The 26,175-nt window shown below is 34.1% G+C and overlaps 1 protein-coding gene across 4 annotated transcripts in view; it reads right to left on the reverse strand.

The window, feature by feature from the left end:
* Positions 1-884: 884 nt before the first annotated feature.
* The window catches only part of KHDRBS2 (KH RNA binding domain containing, signal transduction associated 2), a 359,602-nt gene continuing 334,311 nt past the window's right edge, over positions 885-26,175 (reverse strand). Inside the window, exons 9-11 of one of the 4 annotated variants that reach the window (XR_005818562.1) lie at positions 11,146-11,319; positions 9,128-9,179; positions 885-1,357 (exon numbers count right to left, since the gene is read on the reverse strand). Coding sequence is in view for 3 of the 4 variants with exons in the window: in XM_040553045.1 (XP_040408979.1) it covers positions 24,335-24,495 (161 nt within the window). In the remaining variant the exon portion in view is untranslated. Of the gene's footprint in view, positions 1,358-9,127; positions 9,180-10,289; positions 11,320-22,027; positions 22,057-24,105; positions 24,496-26,175 lie in introns of those variants that run through there. The other 3 variants (XM_040553047.1, XM_040553046.1, XM_040553045.1) reach the window with 3 other exon arrangements.

A 26,175-nucleotide genomic window follows, 5' to 3' on the forward strand; every position in this document is an offset into this window, starting at 1 on the left:
TAACTTCAGGTCTGTTTTCTTCTGTACAGTCACAAGGAACAAGGAAAGGACTATGGTTGGAATGGAGATATGGGAAGTGATGGTGTGTACAGGATTGTGGCAAGCATTTCTGGTGCCATTATATGGAAACTGCCAGAGGACTTGCAGAGTAACTCCACATTAGCTACTGATACTACTTTTTCTGTTTACCTGAAACCTTTTGGAGGTTGCTAGTTACCATCAATAAAGACTGAAAATGCTCTTTAATTTCACATACTGTTTGCTGAAGAACCAATCCCATTTCTAATAAGAAAATGCAATAACTCTATTTTCATATGGCTATAAATAAGGTTATTGCATAAAAAACACAACTTTCTTATAAACATTTAGGACAGAAGATTTAGGAAGTGTTAGATTTATTATATTTTAAAAATAGTTATACTGGGTTCTTTACATATATATGTGAGGTCATAGCATTTAATTATAAGACCCCTTCCTACATTCTTCTACACAAGACTGAACTCATTCAGGATATGGGCTTGAATTTCATTAATTAATTACTTAATTATTTTACTGTTTTCCATCTGTATTTCCACTGATGTAGAATTATTTACTTTCTCACAGGCTTACATTTTCCATCATTTGTAGCAACAATGATACAGTAACTGAACCTTATAAGCATTAATAAGTGTAGATTCAAAACACCTTATGAAGGTACAAATATTTTTCTAAATAAACAAATAGAGAACAGAGAGAAAAAAAAAAACAGTTTGCAAAATATTTTAACATGACCATCTGATGAGTTATCTCATACCAAGGGGAGATGATTTCTCAGAATACCTGGCATTTTTAAAAGCTTGTTCTGTGTTCAACATATGGCATAAATATAGTTTGATTACTTTTGTTACTTCTATGAGAAAAGCTTTTTATGTTAGCTTTCCTGACCACAGAAAGACAGAATAAGAACTTAAATGCGTTATCAAACATTTCTATCTCAAAGTAACATACCTCATAGGTATATGCATGAGCACTCTTCCCATTACAAACCTAAGGTGAACTAGTTTAGAACAACCCTCTCTCTCTCTAAAGATTGAATTATCTCAGTTTCTGTCTGAATTATCTCACCTTTGGCACAGACTAAAAACATATAGACAAATACCTCAGCGCACCTGATAGACTGGAAGATCACTGTGAGTCTGAGCACCAACATGTCCTGGAGAGGGTGCTAATGGTGGGTTTAGAATTCAGTGCTTTGGAGATTCCCAGTCTGAGGCTCAGTCCTTCAGATCCCACTGATTTATTTCAAGTGACGCTGAACATTCTCAACTCCATGAGCACCACTCAAAAGGTACAGTAATTCCGTAAGGGCTCCAAAATTCTGTAAATCAAGACAAAGTTGGACACATTCAACGGAAAACACAGAATTAGTTGTCACATTAATATTTACCTTAAATGACTTAGATAGATTCACAGCATCTCTGTGACAAAGGGTTAGTCTGGGTGACAGACAGCTCTTGGAAGACACTGTCTTCCAAATTCTACAAGCTATGAAATAAAGAAGTAACGAAAAATAATAATTTGCTACACAGTTCCACAGTTCTGACACATTTCCTGTGCCCTGCAAGAAACACAAGTGGAATGGAAGATCATGTGATCATCTGCTTAGGGTCTCTGAAATAATGAATGTGCACAACACAGCAAAAATGAGGACAGGGAACAAACTAAATGCTGGCATTTCTAGTTTTGAATGTTTATGAGGTTATTGTATGGAACTTATGTGATAACAGCTTTCTCATCCAACTTCTTACTTTTATATTTTTTATAATGCTACAAATTTATGAAGTACTACCTTCAATACCTTTTCTCCACCTGCAATCATCTACTTGAGATGAAGGCTCATGGCCTGTGCACAGTAGTATGAGCATGCTTTTATCAATGTAATAAAAAGACATTTGTAGCAGTGAGTTTTATTAACACCAATACTGCCTTAATGCAGATAACTCAGCACAGTAATTATATTAATACTGAGCAAATTACTTCTGAGTGAGAATGGGAACTTTTGAGAAAGTGTTGGGTTGGAGTTGTGTTTCATTTCTTGATAATACTGACATACTGAGGTCTATGAGAAACTAGTTAAAACCAGTCTCTTCAACTAGTCAATGGAGAGATAAAAGGTACATGTAAACAGTGTTAATCGTTCTGAATTCTTTTCTGTAAGCAAAGATCACTCCACTGAATATAAAGGTACCCTAGGTACCTGTAGTGGCAAAAGCTAGGTATTTGAATATGAATGTGCTCCATAGCTCCCCAGATGGTACACTAAGGTAACTTCACATAAGAGAAAAAAAATAATAATCTAATCAGTGGGGCAGGGTATTATGGCTATTTTAGCATAGCTTCTACCAAGTTTACTGAGTTGGTAAAAGGCAACGTTTTTGATGTCTCATGATATTATTCCAAACAAACAGATTTTCATTAATGCAGCAAAAATAACTTTGGGATCCTCCACCCCCTGCCAAAGGCAAGGTTCTGTTACAAATTGCAGGAACACTGAATTTGTAAACTGTGTAAAAAGTCTCATAAATCAGAAGATGTTTTTCTATGATGGAAAGTATTAAGCAGGTAAAAATATCAGGCCTGCAAAATAAATGGTTAAAGTAAGCCAAGCACTCTGAAGCCATATAAATAAGAATTAAGTGAAACCTTAATTTACCTCTTTTTCAGTATACATTTGATGTAGTCCTTAGAATGGTTGAATTATTTTTTTCTTCTTGATTTTATGCACAAGAAAGTCTAATGAAAGAACAGCTATTTGATATTTCTTCTACCCTCATTATTCAATGTGTTGTTCCTTTCTTTACTTGCTTAACTCTATTCAAATCCTTAACTTTTCTTGCCAAAATTATGAACTTCCCAGTTGGCTTTATGTGCCACTTTTGGATATAGTATGTGAATACCTCAGCAAAGTTAGTAGTTTTTATTGTCATATATCTGAAGTTAAAATAAAACCATTCTTAGCTGTTAAACAACCTGGGATGCACAAGACTCGATTTTGAAATTATATAGCACTTTGCATATTCAAGAACAACTCCTGATGATGCAACTTGTAACTCTGATGAAAACCAGATCCCAAAATTTTTGTAAGAACTCAAGAAAATAAGAAACACACTATTAGTGGGCGTTTAGTTTGTGAAATTTGCCTATCATCATGCAAAACTCTACTGGTAGAGATACTGAAGGAGTGATCATGGGGTTACTGAAAATAAAGTGACAGCTACCATAAATAGATTAACTTGATTTCCAAGTTGAGATAAAGACTCAAATGGATTCCTGGGCAAATATTTTCAACTGAAAATTTTTCTTGCACATGGAAAAGCTATTTTTGATGACATAAAAAGGTACATCTCGCTGGTGGTACTGTAAAACTTCCATTTTCTGTGCACAGCATTTTTAGTCTGGTTTATATAGTGAGACCTCTTATAAAGCTGCATCTACTTGGATGAAGGTGAAAGGGCTAACAGTGTCTCTGACAGAGAACTGCAATCACTGTTCCTCATTGACAGCTACAATTATCAACAAGACAACAAATGGAGCAAAGGTCTACCAGATCATAGGCATCTCAGCACTGTGAAAGGGTGCAGTACCTTGAAGTGCTCTTCCTGGGTCAAGGCTATTTCAGACTGCCTGCTAAGCAGGGCATTGGCTGGAATAACTCAATGCAGTGCTTAACAGATTCTGTTTGAATACAATTAAATTATAAAAGATGACTGAAGATGAAATTTAAATTTCATATTCCCTTTTCAATTGTTGATATCAGCATGGACTTTTAGAGAGTGAAACCTGAGTAAGATCATCTGGATTGAATTCTCTATCAAAAAGCTACTTTGCTTAACTGGAGTCTATCCTTACAGAGCATTCTACTCGATTGCTTTTGTCTCTACATGATGGATTTTAATATAGATATATTAAAAAATGTATAATGTCCAAAATATCATACAGAATAAAGAAAAAAGCCCATCAACTTAAAGGATACCCTGAGGATATTAAGCTGAAGTCATATATTATCAGAAAGTAGTAGCATTCATTTGAATGAGAGTGACCTTGACTATCTTTTCATCTGAAGTCATTACGAACAAATGTTCTTTTGGGAAGAAGAGGAAGAAAAAGAAGAAAAACAGGAAAAAGTCATAGGTTGCTTGTCCAAAACCTCTCCACTGAACTTTTACAATGGTTGTATAGGGTTGTTATGAAGTTCAAGAAGAAATAAAGTGAGTTACTAGTTGAGAAATTAATATGGAAAATGAATATGTTAAACTGTCATGCAAAATAGTCTCACATTTTGTTCTGTTTGCAGAATAAAAGAAAAAGAAAGCCAGAATGCTAAGAAGTCATAAACAAGGAGCTCAGCTCTTTGGTTCTCAAAAGCTTTGACTTATTAATGGTAACACAGTGTGTAGATCTTGTAATGCAAGGGCATATAGCAAAGGCATTCACTGTTTTTGTGTGAGCTTAAGTCACCCATCATTAACTAATGCATCCAGTGTGGCAAGAACAGTGCTAGACATAAGCAGGTATTCTCATCTTTTATAGTAACATAGCATAGTAACACTTAATAAGAAGAAACTGTACCTCAATTAAATCAATAAGGTACAGCAGCAATAAGAAGAAACAAGAAACATTGTTTTAAAAATTAATTGTTTTAAAAATTAATTCTGCTCTCATCAGGGCACTGAAGCATTTCCACCATCCTACTTGTATATCCAAATAAATGTTGCTAAAATATATCAGAAACTTTTGATCCTGTCTATACGGTGTCTCGGCAACTTCTTTGGGAGTACACAGGATTTACAAAATCAACTACCCGGCCTCTTCTTTCATTTTTTTTCCTTTTCATGTGTGAATGTGTGTCCTTTACCACTATAGCACAGGTGTGATCTTTCTCCTGTAAAACTTTCTTCTGAAGTACAGATCTGAAGTATGAAAGCGTGAAAATGTTTTCTCAAGAAATCTTGCTATTCTCTGGTAAAAATCTTAGATTTCAAAGATAAATCAAATATTTTAGGAAAGGAAGCATTTATGTCTTTCGATAAGTACTAAACACAGCCTTTTATCGGATTTTACATAAGCAAAACAAAACAAAACAAAGCAACCTTTTGAAAGAGTTATATGTTTTTAGTAGAAGTTTAGAAATCTGCATTTCTTATGCTAAAGTTCACAGAGATTGCTTCTGACTGAGAATGAAAAAATTGTTCCAGATTTGTACAGCTTGGACACATACTTCAGCAATTTTAAAATGTTCTACTGAGTTATAGAATAAATGACCTAGTCAACCAGAGACCATGAAAGGACTGAAAATCCTTTTTTTGGTTTCAAAGGGCATTCAGTCAGGTCTCAATGAGCAATAAAAAGGACTGGAAAAATATAATTAGCTAACAACAAAGTGGCAGATGTTGATTGTCTTTGAAGCCCTAATCGGTCTGAGAAAGTTACCTGTGTATCTTTTCTAACTCCATAGACCAACGTGGTAAAACAGATAAGGTGAAATAAATATAAAGAAAAAATACATCATCGATGTAGATCAAATTGACATTTATTTAAAGAAAAGACATCACTTATTCATAATTTTAACCCTCAGATAATAATCCTGGATATTTCATGAGTATTACCATAAAACTATATTTTCATTATAAAACGTCTTTTAACTGGTGCACCAATATATGTTAATTACCCTGATTCTGATGGTAACTTGGTTTCTTTACTAAATTCCAGATACTCAGCTCAGTCCTGGCTGTCCCTGGCTATAAGGAGACACAGCTCGTAGGGCCTAGTGAACAGGTCTTCACACCCATTCCTTCAGAGCTACCACAGACACAGTGATTTGTTTTACATGCACTCACACAACATGACCCAGTTTTAGAAGTCAGTACACATTCACGTATAATAGAGATGTTATTGCAGGGTTATAGACTGAATGGAGCATGTGCAGTAAGGAATATCTCCCAGCTTTATGGCTATAATATCATTATTCTGACTGGATGTTGAAGACATCAGTGAGCTAGAAGAATATTCTTAATATTCTCTGAGGTGAGGTCATGCATACTATGCTTCCTAAAGTTCTTTCATTCACATGAAGATTTAAGATCCTGTTCAAACAGTGTAAGATAAGCTGTATGGGAAAGAAACAGACCCGTGGTGCAACTTTATTTTCTGATAAAGTTTGTTAATATAGCGATATCTAATTATTTTTTTTCAGTTAGAATGGCTCCTGAACACATGTAACAAGCCTATTAGACAAAGCAGTCCAGGAGTGCAATTTTTCTTCAACTGTTACTTTACCAGGAGCCTGTCCCTTGTGGTGCATCTTCATGGGGTCCGCTCCAGCAGGTGACTATGCACTTAGCCACTTGATGCTTTTTTCTGACTCTGCTTCTAGATAGCCTTGAAAATTGCTCCCCCTCTTAGACCAAATCTCTAACTAGAGAAGCTGTGCCAGTATGACATATGAAGTTAAAAATTCTATTACAGTGATCTCGACTCCACTATCTGATCAACATTTCAACAATGCAGAATGTCAAATATTGCATAACCGGCCTCCAGAAATCATTATTTAAAAACAGACACATTGATTCTATTCCTAACATTTTTTATTTTATTTTATTTTTTTTTGTAATGTGCATCCCTTGCATTTACAATGCAATAGCCTACCTATTTAGGGCAATAAGGGTTTCCGTCTGGGAGTGCATATATGATCTACTCTTTCATGAAAGAAGGGAATTTTTAAAAAGTAAACAGTTCCATTTTAGAAAGAAAACAATGAAATCAATATTTAGCTTGATAACACAGAAGTAAAGTTATGAATATTTTTGTGTAATTTTGTAAAATAGTATATTTTACTGTTTTAAGTACTGAAAATATAACACAATAGTTTATTTTAAAGATCAAACTGTTCTATAGGTGAGGTCAAGCTAATAAAAAATCTTTGAAATTTTTAATCTCTGGTGTCTCTCTCTCCTACTTTCTCTCTCTCTTTTTCCTCCAATGTTTTTAGTTTAGTTTTTGATTTTACAGATTGTTTTGATATTGAATACAAGTTTTCTTCCTATTACAAGGTAAATGACTTAGTATGTGAATTCATCCAAAGAAAACGTGTTTAGTGGGTGATTAGTGTCTTGGAATTAACCATAGCACAAGTTAATTTCTGTGTTTTCTGATGTCTGTACGTTTTCAGGACCTCAGAATTATGTCTGTCTTGGTGGATGTGGGGAATACATCATACCTTTTCATGTAAGACCTAAAGCTGACTGTTAATTAAAATACTCATAGTTCCTTGTTACTCTCTCACAAATTAAGAAGATGGATATTTATTTATTTTTTATTAAGAAGACATAGTTGATTAGCTGTAAAGCTTCTTCCAAAATTGATGTGAAATATACTTTGTAGTTAGCACAGAACAGCACATGTAGTTATGGGTAATTTTTCATACTAATTTCCTGAAAGTCAATAAAACAAATGTTTGCATAAAGAACTGTTTGCACTGACTTATCTTTTTTTTTTTTTTTCTAAATAGCTCCTACACAAGAATATTTTACAATGCATTATTTTATTTATATATTGTGCTTTTTTTTTTTTTTTTTTTTTTTAATTTACACAAATAATAACTATAAAAGAAGACTTGAGACAATAATAGTACAGGACAACGCTCTGCTATAAGACAGTATGTATTGAAGTTTAGCCTCAAGGAGCTTACACTAGTTACCCTCAAACAAAAAATTAGTGTACAAGTGTGAAATTCATTTTATACACTTAGCCCTGGATCTCACATCAGGTATGGTAGCTCAGAGTTTTGTGTAATTACTTAATTCAGTAAGGCATATGAGCTTTTCCTGAAATATAGTAAAAGCTATGGTGGATAATAATTTATAATCATAGTTATACCAGTGTGCAACTGTATTTATATCAGAAGAGTGGGTTTTTCTTACCTGCATAGATGTAACATAGATTGACTAAAGCATATTTGTATAACTATATGCAAGATGGGTAGGTGAAAGTGTTTTACTGCAGTGGGACACTCAAACTGATGTGAGTGTAACTTGCAGACAAATCCTATTGCTGTGTCATATGACCTTGGCTTGTAGAGCGGATGTACCACATAAATCAAACCAGTTTTAAGGTAGCCCTTTGGAGAGGAAAATTAAGCTCATTGTATCTTGCTGTACAACACAACCTGTGCTTGTAAGTAACCATGGAGTACAATGGTAACTGAAAACTACAAATCAGCCAGACCCCAATCATGGGGAAAAGATGCCAGAGTAATAAATGTGTCCGGGATTGTGTATTTGGTGCACATCATCAATTTTGTTTATTAGCTCTTATCTAACCATGATAGAGCAAGAAATTTTGTGCATTTTGTGTTGTGATTAGTGGACACTTCTGGGTGAATGGACAAAGTTCTATTTGAGATGACTTTTTATGATGTTTCCAGCAGCAACATTTATCATTAATCAATAATCTCATGTATAATTTGAAGTTTATGTAACAAGGTTATCAAAAGCAAACAAGCAAACAAAACAAACACCCCCCCTCCCCCCCCTTTATCTTTAGATATTAGATAAGAGAGAAATATAGCAAATTATGCCTTGATCCATGTAATCACATGGTAATTCTATTAACATGTCTACCATTTTAAAGTGTAACAAAGAAATAATTATCAAGCAAAAGAATAAAAAGAAAACACCCTGTCTCTCTACAGATCTTTTTGTCATATACAGTAATGATAAATATTTTGAGAAGCAACAGGTAAGCAACTATTTTTCTAAATCATATGACTTAAACGTTTCCAAAATGTAAACATTCTTTTAATAAACATGAGCTCTTGTTTTTATCCTGAGCACTTATAACGTGTCACATGATAATATTTACCATTAAAACAGTTGACTTCTTTCATTTAACTGAAATGTATCATACCTTACAGAAGCAAATGCTTTGATTGCCATTATACCCCAATCTTCACACAGCTATGAAAGGAAACACTGCTGGAAATAATTATTTACTTCAAAACTCCACATGAACATGCTCCCATGTGTTAGTAAACAGAAATGCATGAAGAAATATGAAATAGAAAAAAGCCCTGAGACGTGGCAGAGCTTACCTGACAACTTCTCAGCAGATCTGCTGTTTAGCTGTCCAGTGCCTGTGAGGCCCTGAAACAGTGAGATAGAATAAACTCAGTGTAACAATCATCTAGCCCACTACATTCACTTTTAACACATCAGGTTAAAATGACAACATATGCTTAATTAACTATTCAAAAAGAATTAGCATGCAACTCCAGCTGCAAGAGACTTTGTTCACAAACTACTTTGTTCTCATCAAAAAAGTAAACCAATCACATTGACAAAAAGCCACTGTAAACAAAAAGACTGTATTTAAAGGATTAACAGTTTTGGAATCCCTACCATCAAGTCATCTGTTTGGTTGGTTGGTTGGTTGGTTGGTTTGTTTTCATCAAAATTTAGGTTATATATTTGTTGTTAGCAAGAGTTGCATTACTATTATTGTTAATTTTAGTTCTGTTTATTACCTTGAGGGTTATATATTGTAGAATCATTTTGTTGTCACTAGTTAATGTTAATTAGTTGTTTTAATAACCTATATACCTATTTGTTATCTTTTGGTAGGTTTACTTTTTTAACTATCAGTAACTTAATAACTGAGAATATTTAACATTACTGTTGCATACTCAAAATTACAGAGTTACTATTAGTGTTACCTGTTTAACGTTTAGTCATCCTTTGAGTCCTGCGACATATTTCCTTAATAATCATCAGCCATCAAGTCTGATAGTCTCAAAAGAAATATCAGCCCTCTAAACTGCCTTCAAGGGCGGTGATATTTAGCACTGAAAATTACAAATAAAGTTTTTGAGGTTGAGTACCAACAACTGGGCAGTGACACTGATGATTTGTTTATCAAGACAAATTGATATATACTACAAAAATGCAGTCAACGCACTCTTCCGAGTGAAAACAAATAAGTGAATCTATGCAATGCTTACATGTTGAATGGGATATTTAATGTGCGGGGAAACTCAAAGGTTGAAGAACTAGCATTTAGACAGTCTAACAGTGGTAAGTGGTAATCTTACCTCTTTAAACTCCATTACATTCTCACGAGAGACATGCTAATACAAACAAGTCAATCAGAGTTTGTGTTTAGCAAGATCAAGCTTAGAGGATAGTTTAAAATCCATTTATTGTTCTAAAGCATTTTTTTCCATTAACATGTTATACATTAGTGGATACTAACCATGATTCATGTAACAGTTTAGTTTGTTAACTTTTAAATTATTTAACAACCAGAAGTTATTAATACAACTTTTAAAGTCTTACACAAAAAGCTTAAAACAGGCTTGGGTTCATTTTTGTAATTTTTATATAAAAAACATTTTTAGGCATCTCTTGAAAAAGAAATAAAGCAGGCATTTAAAGCTAGAAAACAAGTAATTCCAAATTTAGTTTGTTACAAAAGGTTTCAGCTTTATTGACAAATTATGGCAAACATATTTGACAAAATTATGGTTTCCTATTTAGAGAAGCTTACACATGGAACTTTATGTGATTTTTTTTAACAAATACAGGTTAAAACACTGAACAAATTCAGTTAGCTACATACATACAGTAGCTGCTTGTTTTCAACCCCATTAAAACAGCATTTAAAATTAAATTTACAAACTTAATATCGAACATCTTAATCTAAACTAACATATATTAAAAAAGACAGGTTAAAACATCTTATCTACAACTTGATTATTGTCTGGTTCAAATGAAAAAAGGAAAAAAAAATCATATTACAGTCTTTCAGCAACCCTAAACAAAAACTCAGCCTTAGCTAGTATGTAGAGAGACTCAAGATCTGTAACAGTGTCATGCTTTCTAAGTTACACACAGCAATGAATACAACCAACAGAACATCATCTTTGAATGGTTTCTAGACAATGCTTGCCAAAGTTTTTGTTTGTTTGTTTCTGTTTTTTTTTGTTTGTTTTTAAAGTCCGTGTTATAAAATAATACTAATGCCAATGTCACTCCAATGTTATAAGAAATACAAGTAGTACATAGGATAATAATGAGCAGTAATCCCTAGGATAGAAAAGAAATGGACTATTACTTGTCTTGTTGCTGTTTATGTGGAGACCACAGGCTATTAATTGTCTTTGAGATGAGGTCACAGATGAGGAGGACCTTCAATATCTACCATAGGGGTGTTCCCTGTAACCCCCTCGGGCTGACCTTGGAGGTGGTGCCTTTAGGCTGGAACGGGTGGCGGCCCATTCTTCTTGTGCTAAAAACAGAAGAGAAAAGATATGTTTTGTAAATATCTAAACTGGAAAGAACAAAGTGATGTCAGCACTAACAGTTGTCAAAATACTTAAGAGTTTTGGCTAAAAGTTTTACAAAAATAAAACAGAGATGGTGTTGTCATTCATTTCTTTATCTTCCCACAAAACCAAATCAAATCAAATCAAATCAAAATAACAACAAAAAAATACCACCACCACCACCAGCAACAAAAAACAACAATAAAACAAAACAAAAAATCCCTACAAACATAAAGAAAACTAACCTTCTACTCCTCAACATAGACATCTCATCTACGTCAGGATGAAAAAACTCTTACTCTTCCACTTTCAGCAGAGAATGGATATCTAGTGCGGTGGCAGTACAGTCAGCTTTGGAAAAATCACTGCACGTCTGCCAGCTCAGAATTTATTTTGTGTTTTGAGCTTCTAGCATTTAAGATAAAGCATCAATGTGAATAACATTTTATGCAGCTGGTATGTTAATAAGATGAAAACTTGAATCATAAAAAGGTAATTGAAATATATTTGATTTTTTACTTCCATTTGAGGCAGAAAGAAAAGAAACAAAAATAATGGAAGAAAAATATGTAGGAAGGAAGCTACTCCATTAAGCTTTTGCTTTGCCAAATAGTTTTTATTTAGTATTATCATTAGAATAGTTTTTCTTTTTCTTAATTGGCACTAATGATATATATATATGCCCAGAAAGAATAAAATAAAATCCTTAAAACTTTTTCAATATGTACAAAGTTTCTACAAATACTTTTTCACAGACAAGGTGTTTCTGGAAGTTGAGCCTTCCAACGGAGCAAACAGGAACATACCTACAGCTGTAGTCTAGCAGTTGAATCCCAAACTTCAACTGTTTTCCCTAATCAGCTAGTGGATCGTTGAACAATTTCTGGTTTTGTCTTCTACTGACTTCAACTGATTGTACATACAGTGCTTAAAATGGACATCACAGAAATAACAGTATATCATCTCTCTGTCATACAGTGTAACATTTTCCCTGTTACAGTAGTCTTAGAATATATCTGAAGTACACATGATCACCAGCCAGCTTCAAAATCTCTACATATCCCTGCAAAGTTATGTGATAACCTGTGTACATTTTTGCGATGAAATATAGAAACTGTCTAGAAATCAGTGTGGCAAATATTAATTATTGTCAATATATTGTCATTTTGTTAGTAATCTGTGTGCTTGTATTAGAGATTTGTGTAGAAGATAAATGTTTGTAAAATATAAAAGTAGAAGACAAGCCTTCTGATGCTAGTGCAAAAAGAACAGTTTTTAAGATGCATAAAAAGCAGAGACTGAAAAGATAAGAGTTTAGAAGATTGGAAGGTGTCTTCTAGCCAGTGGAAAAGAGACAGAAACTTTCAAATTGACCATAAAACAGTATATTTGCTATTGCTATTGATACAAATTTAATTGGTAGATATAGTAAAATTGGCTCCTTTCACTAGTTCAAAAGTGGGGATATTTTATTTAATTTATGAGTAGTTAACACAGTTATAAACTGAACTACTCAGTCCTGAGCTACTGATGAAGGTTTGAAAAATTTGAGGTCCTTGCCCCATAAATTTAAAAATCTAATTGTATCCATTTTTAAGAGATACACAATTTTTATGTCATGATCCATATAATTGAACAAAAGAGCATTTCAGAATATTTTTTCCTGTTTCAGGACTTGTTTCAGACTTTTGTTACCTCATTCAGTCACCCCAAGAAGTGTTGAAATGAGTACTCTTAGTGTATTGACAAAATTCATCTATATGAAATAAATGTGAATGTTGCTGAACTCCCAGGTAGAAGGAGATAAGCTGTGAATCAATGTGGGGCATATCAGATCTGGTAAATCAGTGCAAAAACATTCCTTGCTTATAGTTAAGAAGTACATATTTTTACTACATTATTGATGTTACTTGCAACTTTCTCATTTATTTGCTATTAAACCAAGCCAAGATATTCTTAAGTTTGATCTGATCCCTGAGGCACCTGTAGAAAAAATACAACCCCAATTAAATTTTATTTTTCCTTTTTCCTCCTCTCCTCTCCTCTCCTCTCCTCTCCTCTCCTCTCCTCTCCTCTCCTCTCCTCTCCTCTCCTCTCCTCTCCTCTCCTCTCCTCTCCTCTCCTCTCCTCTCCTCTCCTCTCCTCTCCTCTCCTCTCCTCTCCCTCTTCTCTTTCCTCCTCTCCTTTCACCTTTTCTTGCCTTTCCTTTCCTTTCGCCTTGCTTTTCCAAGAGGCACTGGTCTTTCAGATGTCGTGTTTAATGACTTAAACAAGAAAATATAACTTTCTATACAAAATAAAATACATTAGCTTGTACATCATAATATCAAACATCAAAATTATATTAGTCATACATTTCAAATAAAGCTAACTACATTTCCTTAAATTTAGCCTGCTACTTGATTAATGAAATGATGGTCTCGGATTAAATATAATAAGGAACTTATTTTTTTTTTATCTCCATTAAGAAATGTCAAAGATTTTCTTTTACTAAACCAATCTTTTATAGCAATAGGCATTACTTTTCTCTTAAGCAAAGATTTTGTAAATATACGTTCTTGAACAGAACAAAGGTTCAGTAAAAAATCGAAATTTTGATAGTTTTGAAGTTAGTATAGATAACTTACCAAAGTTCATCCTTCACTAATCTGTCTTTACATAGCTTATTCATGTTGATTAGTTATGATGAGCATATAATGACAGGATTCTCCAGTGTGACAAACATAGAAGTCTTTTGTACCTCGATTAATACATCTATTGATAATAATAATATAAAATTCCAAATACACAACAGTACTATCATTGCATAGTACAAGCACAGGAAAAAAAAAAAAAAGTAAGCATCTTCATTTTGTTTGGATTTTCTTTTATATAGATATATGTTAGAGTCCAATTTCTGATGTGAACAATCAGTATGGTCATAGACCATATCTGGCAGTGCAGGCACATGCAACATTACCATGTTTGCATCATACTGAACCATGAATGGGCTTAAATGCAGGTTGGAGAGGACATTTATTTCCTTCCTTTTAGCTTTTGATGTTCCTGCTCCTTTCGGTATAGATATAACTGGCCTACTAAATTGGCCCACTGGCTTCATACTCTCTGATACTGTCACTGAAATCACTTATATTTTCCAAAGGCAAGGGGTAAATTTGTCCCTCCAGTCATATCACACATGTCAAAGAGAGTATAAAATTGTGTTATACAGATTTCTTTCCAGTTTTGGTTTGAGATGGTAAATTATTAGTAATGTATTCTTCCAGTGTAGACAAACCTAATGACCTCCTTATTTTCCAAACTTTGTTTTAAAGAGAAATAAAAATATTGCTGATGTTAAGGAAGAATTAATTCCTCCTTGCTATTCACCTTGGAAGTTTAAAAGTTTCCACTACCTATTTTTTAAATTTTATTATATCATTTAATGAATTTTAACACTTTAAAAATTCTTCCTGAATAATACATGAAATTCATCATTTATTCATTTTCATTTAGTAGGAAAAACAACAGTATTCCCCTTGGAAAACCAGAATATCTGTTATTTTCTTACATAATTGGAGTTAGTAATCTTGCTAGAGATCTAAAAAAAAAAAAAAAAAAGAAAAAAAAAGACCTATATGCCAAAGACTCCAGGAGTGAGCAGAGGTAACAGAAAAAAAGTTTGGCTGAACTGAAACATTTTAATTAATGAGCCTGTTGATTTTTAATTGGCATGTTTCTATTGCTGTTACCTTGTTTTTCCTAATCAATCACTGCTGACTTTTGTGGCCAGTAAGAAAATAATTAGCTTACCCTAGAATGAATGGTTAAAACAGGTATCAAAGATAGCTTTTATAAAACTAATCAAAATATAAAAAAGTATAAGATAATGCCCTGTGAAAAAAGAAAAATGAGAATATGAAACATAAGACTGTTAAGTTTCTGGAAACTTAACTTCTTCTATGCAAGATGTCCTCTCTGAAACTGCATTTCATCATCTCATTGTCTGGAGTCTGAGAGGGGAACATGCATGGTGGAGAGGGGACATAATAGCTGCAGAGCTAAGTGAGGCTCAGGATAGAATGTACACCTTTGTACATTCATGTGGACACCTTTGGAGAAGATTTGGAAGTAGCTGCTCTTGATATGGAAGAAGAAGGGCTTCTGTTGCAATTTTTTTTTTTTTATGGTGCATTCCATTTATTGCTGTTTCTCTGAGCTGCTCAGAATATTCTGTTGCTGATTATTATTATTATTATTATTATTTTTTTTACTGTTACATGAAACCAAAGTTTACTGTGGAAAGCTTTTGCCTAGAGGGCTGAAGAAGCATCAGCCAATATGATATAGTCCTAGATCCTCAGGTCTCTCATTCCTACAGGGAACCACTTTCCATATCGTGAATTTAAAAATCCTGCCTCTGCAGTATGTTTCATTATACCCTTTAAAAATGGCATTTTGCTGTAAATGTGCTGCAGCTTCAATTACCCTTTGCTAAAGTGTCACTGCATTTGCTGAGAGGCCCTGGGGAGGAGTAAGGTTTAGACAAAAATGGAGAAGCTTTATTTATATAAATGAAAATGACTAAAGTAGTGAAAATACTCACTAACTGTACAACACAAAGACAAAACAATTTCTTGTTCCCTTAGACTCCCCTCCCCTAACTCCTGATTAAAATACCTTCATATAAACCATATAAATGTGTTTCTGAAAAATGCATGTGAGAACACAATCTTTCTGCCAGCTCTTATATATTAAAAAATGACTGTATATAACCATTGGAGGAGGCTGTTTTTCCCTGACTAATAGTGTTTTTAGAGTAAATTGTTGCTGTGGCTGTACCAGCTTCTACAACAGAATAAGAACAGAAACCCTAATTTGTAGTACAAATCCTCTGTGTTCTTTATTCCAGCAACATGGTGGACCTATTTGCTTGATTTCCAACTTCAACAAGGAAGGATGGTGGTCACTATTTATTTACATCTATTTGGTAAAGAGATCATCAAGATACGAAAAGAAGGTTGACGGATATTGTTTTTGATGATCTTGCATGATAGGCTCCACTGCATTAACAGGTGAATTTACAGCTGAAACATGGACAGAAGTTTTGGGATTAGAGTCTTCAATTGGGAAAACACTGTTCGCTACCAATGATGTAGTAGAAAAGGATTATATATTTATTGTGTTGAAAGAAAGTTGATATGGAACAACACTATCAAGAGTCTCTGAACCACATGAACCCGGTCAATAACAAGATACAGCCACACCAGAAATTAAAATTGGATTATTATTGTGGTAACTTTTTTTTTTTTTTTCCTACAAGGACTTATAATGAAAAATAACTTATCTGAATGCTAGTAATCAAAGGTTCCTGATGTGCAAATTTGCTCTTTCATATCTCAATTTGAGGATAACAGGGTAACCTTCTCTCTTTCAGTATCCTGAAAGATGGGGCCTCCTGAGAATGGAACGCTCTACCGTCAGGTATAATCTTAAAGGATTGAAACCATATAACCATGTACCTCAGTAGACACAGATATTTGGGTAGCTTGTTATCTTCCTACACATGCAATCAGAAAGACCCTTCTGCCTTTTTGGTTCCCAGGCAGAGTTTCATTACGCTTGAAAATGAGCTTTTGTTCATTTATGTTCGGCTAGCGCCAAGTCTTTCTCTTCTCTTTTACCCCATATTTTTTTTATATTATATGGGAGTATGTCCTTGTTTCTACAGTACTCGTTTGTTCACATTAATGTTTAATTTAGTTTAGGATTTCCATGTTATTTTATTTTTTATTTTTATTTTTTAAAACTGTTGAGTAGTTCTGAAACCTCTAGGACTACTGAACCATTTCGAAATTGCTTGCTGACTACCCTGCACCTCTATTACCAAGCTTCTAATGAAAATTCAGCAAGAGCATTTCATTTTACTACTTGATCAGTTTTGTGGACCAGGTTGAGATGACACATTTTGACCTGCACAGAAGAGGAAGGATATCACTTTTCTAGCATTTGTAAATTATTTTTGTTGCTTATTTCTTTCAATAGAAAATAATTTCAAATTAGTTTTGGACTATTTAGAGGAAAATGAACTGACAGTGTGTCATATTTTTAGAGATTTCAGTAAAAAAAACCATAAAAATGTAAGTACTTGATTTCTCTACCAACCATTAAAATTACACCAGGATTACACCAGGAAAAATATCTCCACTGCTCTACTTTGATTACTCTGATACTTTTAGAAATAAATAGGAGAAAGATTCCCCTTCTAAAAGATCTTTAACAGCTGTGGATGTCATGCTAGCTTTTACATACTGCCACAAACCTTCTGAGAGGAACAGTGTGGCTCTCAGAGCAAAATCTCTTGAGTATATGCTTTTGAAAGGGATTGTGTTCCCAAAGACCCCCCTAAGAATCTGTATAATAGGAGCATTGTCCTGCCAAATGGTGAATTCAAGTATCCTGGTCTCCTTTGGAGTGTATTTGGTTTTAGTGCTAACTGAAACATGAAATTACATCATTGACAGTACATGGAGAAGGCAACTGAGGGAAGCAGCAGTCTTGCTAACTCCTTGAAATTACAGTTTCCTCTGAATCATGGCTTCCAAGTTCCCACTCACTAGCAGAAGCAGTGATCCCAGAAATGGGTTAGAAAGACTGTTTTTGGTATTGTTCAGTTGACTATATATTGCAAGATAAGATCTTCCTTTGTGATTTCCTTATTAAAAACAAACAAACAAACAAACAAACATATATTTAAGAATGCATTATTTAGTTAATATTATTACTATATGTGTTAGGAGGATGTAGGCAAAAAGACTTACAAAATAATTAGCTGTACAGTGGAATACAGACTGACTTTTTTCACCCATAATTTCATATATTTATCTGGCTACATCCCTTGCTTATTTTTCTTACACCTTTTGTGTGAAAGCTCATAGCTGCTGCTTTGAGAGCAACAAGTTACTACGCAATAGAGTGCATCCAGAGGTGATTCTAGCCCCAGTCTTCAGTTCCAGGATGTTAATTCCAGAGGTGTCACAGATGATCTCCTCTGGGATACAGTACTGGTCATGAGGTGAGAGGAGAGAGTAATTTGACATTGTGATCTCTATTGATTAGCAAAGAAATTAACTATTTGCACTCCAGAAACAAACAAACAAACAAAAAATCCCATAAAGTCTTAAAACCTGCGTATGGCATATAAAAAATGGAATAAATTATGGGTGCAGATCCTTGAGAACACAAAACGACAAACATACAGACACACAGTCAGGAAAAAAAAGGGCTCAAAACATGTTGTGAAGCGGGAAACTTGCTGGTGAGAACAGTGAAGCCTGGTCTTTCTCTGAGAGACTGTGCCAAAATGGAAAGGAAAGAGAACCTGGACATATCTGGTCTTAATATGTCAGTGAAGTGGAAACTGCACCAGAGTTCAGATGAAGAGCAGGTAAGAGCTGTAGTCTGGAAGCAAGAAAGGTAATCAGGAAAATCACTACTGAGACTGTGAATCAGCGTGACCAAGAGCTGAAGAGATGTGCGGAGAGGTCATCATGTTTTAATACTGATTCTTTTTCCTCCTTCTCATTTCTGTGCAAAGAAACCCTGTGGAGTCTGACCTCCCCATTCCCTTAGTCATGTCCAGCCTGCCTTCATCCTTCTGCTCTGGAGGGCTCTTCCCTTCTTCTGTCCTTTGCTACTTCTGTCTGTCACTGACACTATCAGATGTCAATGACTGAAAGATAAATCCAAATAAAATAAAATAAAATACAGAGAACGTATAAAATAGAAAGAAGGTGATGAGTAAAGGAGCACAAAAGCATTTTTTTGCCTACACTCACAGGAGTTGGGATTGAAAGTGTAAAAAGAGATAGTTAAAATAACAGTTTAAGAAGAACATGTAGGAGATCAAAGAACAATGCACTGAGGGCATACAAATTGAAACTAGGGACAGAGGTGAACTAGGGAGCAGACCTAGAAAGCATGTCAGAAAATGGACATTTCATTTTATTAATAGTTGAAGAGAAATCTATGCAGGCAGCTTAATTACTTAGAGGTGAGGGTCCAGTTTTTTCCAGGAATTTGTTATTACCAATTTGATAATTTCTCTGATTAGTGAAGAATAAATGTCTGTTTCCTCTTCAGAAACTGAAAGTATAAATTATGGCTGATGTGTTGGAAACAGAGTTTATAGCTAAGGAATCTGGGTGTGCTTGGGCATGAGGATTGCTTTGGGTATGATAACAAATGCCATCTTAGTCAATGAATTTTCTGGTGACTAGTTTGATAGGAAATGTGGGTCATGGGCACAGCCCCTTAAGTTACACTGGACACCTTTCAGTTTGTTGCATGCTCCACCAGGAAACACTCACCACTAGGAAACATAAATTAACTGTTACTATCACAGGCAATCGGCACCCTTGGTTTATGATTGATTGAAATTGTGTGTTAGTATTTTAGTACTGCTTTTTACAATTCAGATTGACTCTTAGCTGCTGTGTTCATTGAGTTCTCTATATATTTTCAGTATCTGTTACAGACATCAATACATTAGCTGAAACTCCCTTGACAGGTTATTGTACAACCAATTGCTAGTAGATTCAGTAGCTCAGACTGTTAAACCACAAAATATGTTAGATTTTTTTTTTCCTTACTGGGCAGTCAAAGTGAAAAACATGTCATAGTAATTTTAACCTGTGAAATTCTTTTGAATCTGGTATCACTAAATGGTTTAATTTATAACAGAGAGGAAAACACATGAAGTTGTTTCTGTCTTACTATTTTACCTACATAGTATTAAGAGTACATTAAAATTCACAGTGGTCTACCTAATACAAAATTCTGCTCTGAACAGTGTTATCATCACATGCTTAAATGTCTTCTAGTACAAGACTCCAGTTAAACACATATTCAGAGAACTTCTCTTCTTCAGTCAGCATTTTTTAACCTTGTCATGGAATTTAGATCACTGAATAAAAACTCTTTCACAAATACAAAGAGGGCAACAATACAAGTAACTTAAAGACAGATGATTTACAGTTAAAAATAATATATTAACAGTATCTGATTTGCATATGAATGTTATTTCCCAATAAAATTTACATTTATATTTGTTACTTATATCCTGTAGCTATAAAGACCCGATCCCTTCTTTTTCCTGGTAACTTATTTAACACCTGAATATTGCCCACATTTTAGGGGGACAATTTTATTAATCTCTGGTCAATTATTTTGGGACAGGTGGCCAGGAAGAGATAAAAAGAGCTATTCTGTTTAGATAGTTAAGATGTATATGACAGTAATTAAGATAATGCTTTAATGTGATTTGCCATTTAGCTTTCAATGTTATTAGAAACACAGACACTGCTTTTAATTCACAATAAAATAGCTTTCTTTCCTATGAGGAAATATTCTCCTTACAATCTTTACAAGGTCACTGCATACATTTGGCAAGATAACACAACACTAGAGATGGAGTGTAAGTGGAATTAGGAATTGTGATTTCTAGCTCTTCTCCTTATTTGCTCAGTGACTTTGGATTTTTTTTTTTTAATTTTTATTTATTTATTTATTATTTTTATGGTATGGCTGCCTCACCAGTAAAATGAGACAGGAATACCTACCTCCCTGGGGTGTTCTGAAATGTAATTAATTGTCTGAGCGGTAAAAGAAAAGTGCTATAGATGTGCTTAGTAGAACACCCAATAGAAACCAGACAATTAACTTTAAAATGAGAACACTGAAAATTAGAATGATATTCTTTGGATAATTCAATTTGTCCTGTCTTTCTCGTAAACCTCCAAACTTCCTCCTGGAAAAGATGGCTGGAGGCACAGTGCTAAGCAATGCTTGGAACTTTTTTCTACTCAGGCTAGTGACTAAAGTTCTGCTAACATTGACAAAGCCAGCATTTCACCCCATAAATCCACTCAGAAAATATAGTGTCACTTGTACCATAATTGGACAAGTATATATTATTTTAGACAAAAAAAGAAAAACAAAACAAAACAAGCAAACAAACAAAAACAAGAACAGGCTTTGCCTTATTTTTTTAAGAATAGAATCTGCATAGTTTTTTTTTTTAATTATTATTTTGGTCTCTTTTCGCTTATATGCAAAGCCCACAACATGCTCAAGATTTTCTCCCTTGATATCTGTGCATTTACAATTTTGAAAGAAGAATAACTGGAGTGGCTATCTTTCAAATCACAAATGGTACCTTTTTATTTAAATATGGACTTCTGTCAGAGGACAAAAACTATTTTTGAAACACAGTCTGAAAACCACTAAGTTTACTTATACCATACTAAAAAGCACTTATTTTTACTAAACCCACATAAAGTCAAGTTTGCATATGCAATATATATGGCTCAAAAACCTGAAATGGTAGGAAAACCTCCTGGTTTAATAGTCTATTTTGTGGACTTAGCTGTAACTGTTTCAAAAAAACACTCTCCCTGTGCTTGATGCTACTTCCCCTTCAGGAGGGCTAGCTAATTAGCCGACATGGGTACTCTAAATTTACTGTGTATTGTGAACTGCCCTGGCTTAAACTGATTCTTCTAAGTGGAGAATCAGAGAAACCATCAAGAAACCATCCATGCAACTGCACTGAAGCAGATGAGATGATTACTGTGGCACAAGTAATGTTGGCAAGAGGAGCAGTAATGAATATAGGAGAAGGCAATTTCTTACAGGGCTTCAGCCACTTTTGCAGTGAACATCTGCAAAAAGAAATAATGAATGAAAATAAGGAGTTGAAGGAAAGGAAATAAGGACTTTCCACTTAGGTTCTCCAAATCTACAGTTCCCATGGTGAAAGTCAGTGAAATTACTGTGTGAAATACTGCATTTGATAAGAAAGTTTTGCATAATTATTCTTATTCTGTCATATAAAAATGATTAATAATTCAGGAGTAATAGAGCAACAAGTTGCTATAAATTAAGAGCACTCTCTTCTGCTGCTACATGCATATATATATATTTGCAATGTAGTAGTATATCAACTGAAGTACAAAAGTTTTAGGATATACAGTCAGTTAAAAGAATGTGACAGATTTAAATATGGAACTTTCTAAAGAGTTACAACTTAATTAAAACAGTGATTTGACAAAACGGCAGCATCTTTAGTATTGTCCCCACACCAGCCATCATAGCTGATGTGAATTTAAAATGTGTTCCTTTTCTTGAAGACTTTCACAATCACTCTCTTATGAAAATAATAAATCTCTTCTCAGGGAATGAACACTATTTGAGATATAGCTAAGATGATTTCTCCAATAAAAGATTTGATAAAATTTTGCAGAAAATTAAGGAAATGTTTTTGACAGTTTATTTGGTCATACAGTGTAGGAACTGAGGTACACAGGCTCTCTGATACCATAGTAAGTATAGAAATGATTGAAATAGAACATTAATGAGAAGCAATTTATATGACATATATGTCCACATTCAGTAGAAATTTTCAATGACTCCTGCTTCTGGTGGAGGAAAAGTGGAGATCTGTACGGGAAGACTCAGGAGCACTTCTGAGTTTCCAGGTCTTCTTAGGGAGATGCTCATCTACCTCATGATCAGGGAGAGACTAGATGCCTTTTTATTCCCCAAAATAAAGGTGGGCCTGAAGTTTCATGGCACAATGGCAACTTCTGGGAGAGATCCATGGCACATCTGGCAAGTTCATTGATCTGGGCCACTGGGAAGGCACCAGGACTCACATGCTATATCAATATTATCAGGTAGTGCATGAATCATATAATCATAGAATATCCCGAGTTGGAAGGAACCCACAAGGATCATCGAGTCCAACTCCTGGCTCCACACAGGTCTACCCAAAAATCAGAATTCAGACCATATGACTGAGAGCAAAGTCCAAACACTTCTTAAACGCCGACATGCTTGGTGCCATGACTATGTCACTGGGGAGCCTGTTCCAGTACATGACCACCCTCTTGGTGAAGAACCTTTTCACGATATCCAACCTGAACCTCCCCTGTTGCAGCTTGTCATGCAAAAGGAATGATCTGCAGAGTGAAACAGCTGATGTTGAGGACCTGATGTTCACACTGCATGGCTTGTAGAAGATTTTTTCCATTTCAGACCAGCCCTAGTTTGAGCCTTTGGACTGATTGCTTACAAATAGTATAAGAGCAACTGGTTTAGTTTCAAACTAAAAATCAAACTAAAAGTATTTTAAATCTACTCAGTTACATGAAAAGAAGTGTAATAAATGAAGAAAATTAGTAAATCTGGTTCAAAAGTGCCCTCCTGTTCCTGTGCTAGTGTAGATGCACCCAGAATGCACTAACCTGCCTACTGGTTGCTCTGTTGAGGCTCAGCAGAAAAAATTCTACCACACCAGGACAATCTGACACCTGCTGCCTCTTGGCATTTTAGCTATTGTCCAGTATCAAAGACTTAACAGAAAAAAAGAGTATATGAACTTACAGCTAAACAGAGCTGAGTTCAGCCTCTTGGCCTGAAGCAGACTAATTTGGTATGCTATGTCTTTTCCTGTTGAAGCTAAAACTTTATAGAGAGAAATGCAAAATTTCAAAAGACGAAAGCAAAAGATCTTGTTCTAAAACTTATCTCTGAGATGCCTACTCAATGCTAAGATGTTCTATCAGTTGGAAACAAGTTATTTTTTTCTTTAGTACCTTGCCAGTGATACCTTCTATCAGATACCAAACATATATAAGTTCAGATTATATAAATGAACAATCAGTTCACATTAGCAAAGCTTTATCAATTAGTATTAGTAAAGATCTTTCCTGTAATCAGTGTAAACTTCACAAGCTATGTGAAGTCAAACAATATAACAAGGAGAATCAGACCTGTCTCTTATATCTAGATATCAGTCGCTACCTTAATTGAGCACTTCATTTCCTACATTTGAAGACTGAAGACTTAAATGGTGCTAGGCTGCCAAAAAAAAAAAAAAGAGAAAAAAGGCAAGAAACACTTAGCACCATAGGCTTGGTGATTAATAGGACCAGTGACCTACAATATCAATGTTACTATCAGAAATAAGGAAGGAACTTGGACTGACAGCTGAACAAACTTCTTACCTTCACCTGCAGAGCAATTGCTACGTGCTTCTTCAGAATTCACAAAATACTTTTTCTGTATACGCTGCAGCATGGCTTCATGTGTTTTTGTCACTGCCATATTAAATAATGAAGGGTATATTTCACACAAGTTTGGTAGTTACTTGAGTTTCTCCACGAAATGAGCACACTTGTCTTATAATAAGTTATTAGACTTTATGTTTCATAAAATAACATCTCTTTAACCAACCTATTTGTTTATTGGAATTCCTGAAGTTTCATCTCTCCATATATTTCTCCCTAAATTTTATAACTATATATTCATTTTTGCTTTTACTTGTTCAGCAGAAACTATCATTGTTATCCACCCTGACCTCCCAACCAAAAAAAAAAAAAAATACTGGTTAATAAACTTCTCAGAAAAACACAAAATTAAAAAGTAAACAAGATAGTCAAAAACTAGTGGAGCATTGTTGTATATTTTTAGCTTTTAGCCCTATAAAGCCCTGTAAAGAATTTTTTATAAAGTGTTGTTTGGGTAGAGTATTACTTAGTAAACTAATTGTCATCAAAACTATTAAGCTCTTGTATTAAATGACTGGCAGAGAATTATTTCTAAAATAGTCAGTTAAATCATTGTGGCAGCATTTTACAACTTAAATGGTGTTTTACATTAAAAGGAATTATATCAAACAGTTATGCTTTCTAATTTTTATACAAGGTGGAATTATCCTAAAACCAAATACTAGTTGTTTACAAGTGAGAGCTTAATGCTAAAACGGGGTATAATATGCACTACAAAATGTTATAATTGGAGAAAAATGCACACATTTTAAAAAAAGAGAAAAAATCCTGAATAATTTACAGTAAATAAAAAATGAGCCAAATATGCTTTATCCCAGTATTTTTTTTTCTGAATCCAAAATATTTTTGTCATTTTTCATTAAATGAATCTGAATGTAAAAGGTTTATTTTTTCTTCTTCCCCTAAGACTGATGAATGGAGCAAGGCATTTATTTAGCTTGAAAAATTTATAAGATAGAAAAATAATTTTTGATGAAATGAAGAGTTCCTCAGGTTTCTCAATTAAATGCAAAAATATCTACCACTGTTTCATTTTTGGTGAATAGAATATTTTTTGAGTTCAAAGCAAAAATGATTGACTAATGCTAATGTTTGACTTATTTTTTTAGGGTACCTCTAATTTGTGTTAAAACAAACTGTGAAAAAATGAAAAGGTTTGGGGTGTTGTTTTTTTTTTTTCTTTTCCCTTTTACTGGCATCAGAATAAGCAGTGAGAAATGAATTCTGACTGAGGAATGACAAAATACTGTAAATAAATGAAAAACATTATGAATGTGACTAGAGAACAATATTTTTTTTTTTTACAATACAGCGAAAAATTGGAAATGTGATCAGGAGTTAGTTTTAAAACAACCAAAAGGAAGTACGTTTTAAGGCATGAGTAATTACATTGTAGAACGCTTCTCCATGAATTTCTGTGGATGCTAAAACAGAGTGAAAAAAGCAGTTAAACTAACTAGTAGAAGAGAATGGGACAGTGACTATAAAACACAGTGATGTAGCACATCTTTGGCCTAGGGAGTCCCTCAGTTTGCCAGAAGTGGGAAAGATTGGGGTATTGTACAAGCTGAAGTACTACTTTGCATTTGTCCTGTTCTAGTTTTTCCTGATATTAGCCATTTGTAAGGAATAGCACTTGGGATTTTTGAGCTTGAACAATTTCATTCTTAGGATTCATAGAGTTTTTTAAACCTGAGTATTTTGGCCAAG

The sequence above is a fragment of the Cygnus olor genome, chromosome 3 (assembly GCF_009769625.2).
Source record: "Cygnus olor isolate bCygOlo1 chromosome 3, bCygOlo1.pri.v2, whole genome shotgun sequence".
Lineage (NCBI taxonomy): Eukaryota > Metazoa > Chordata > Aves > Anseriformes > Anatidae > Cygnus > Cygnus olor.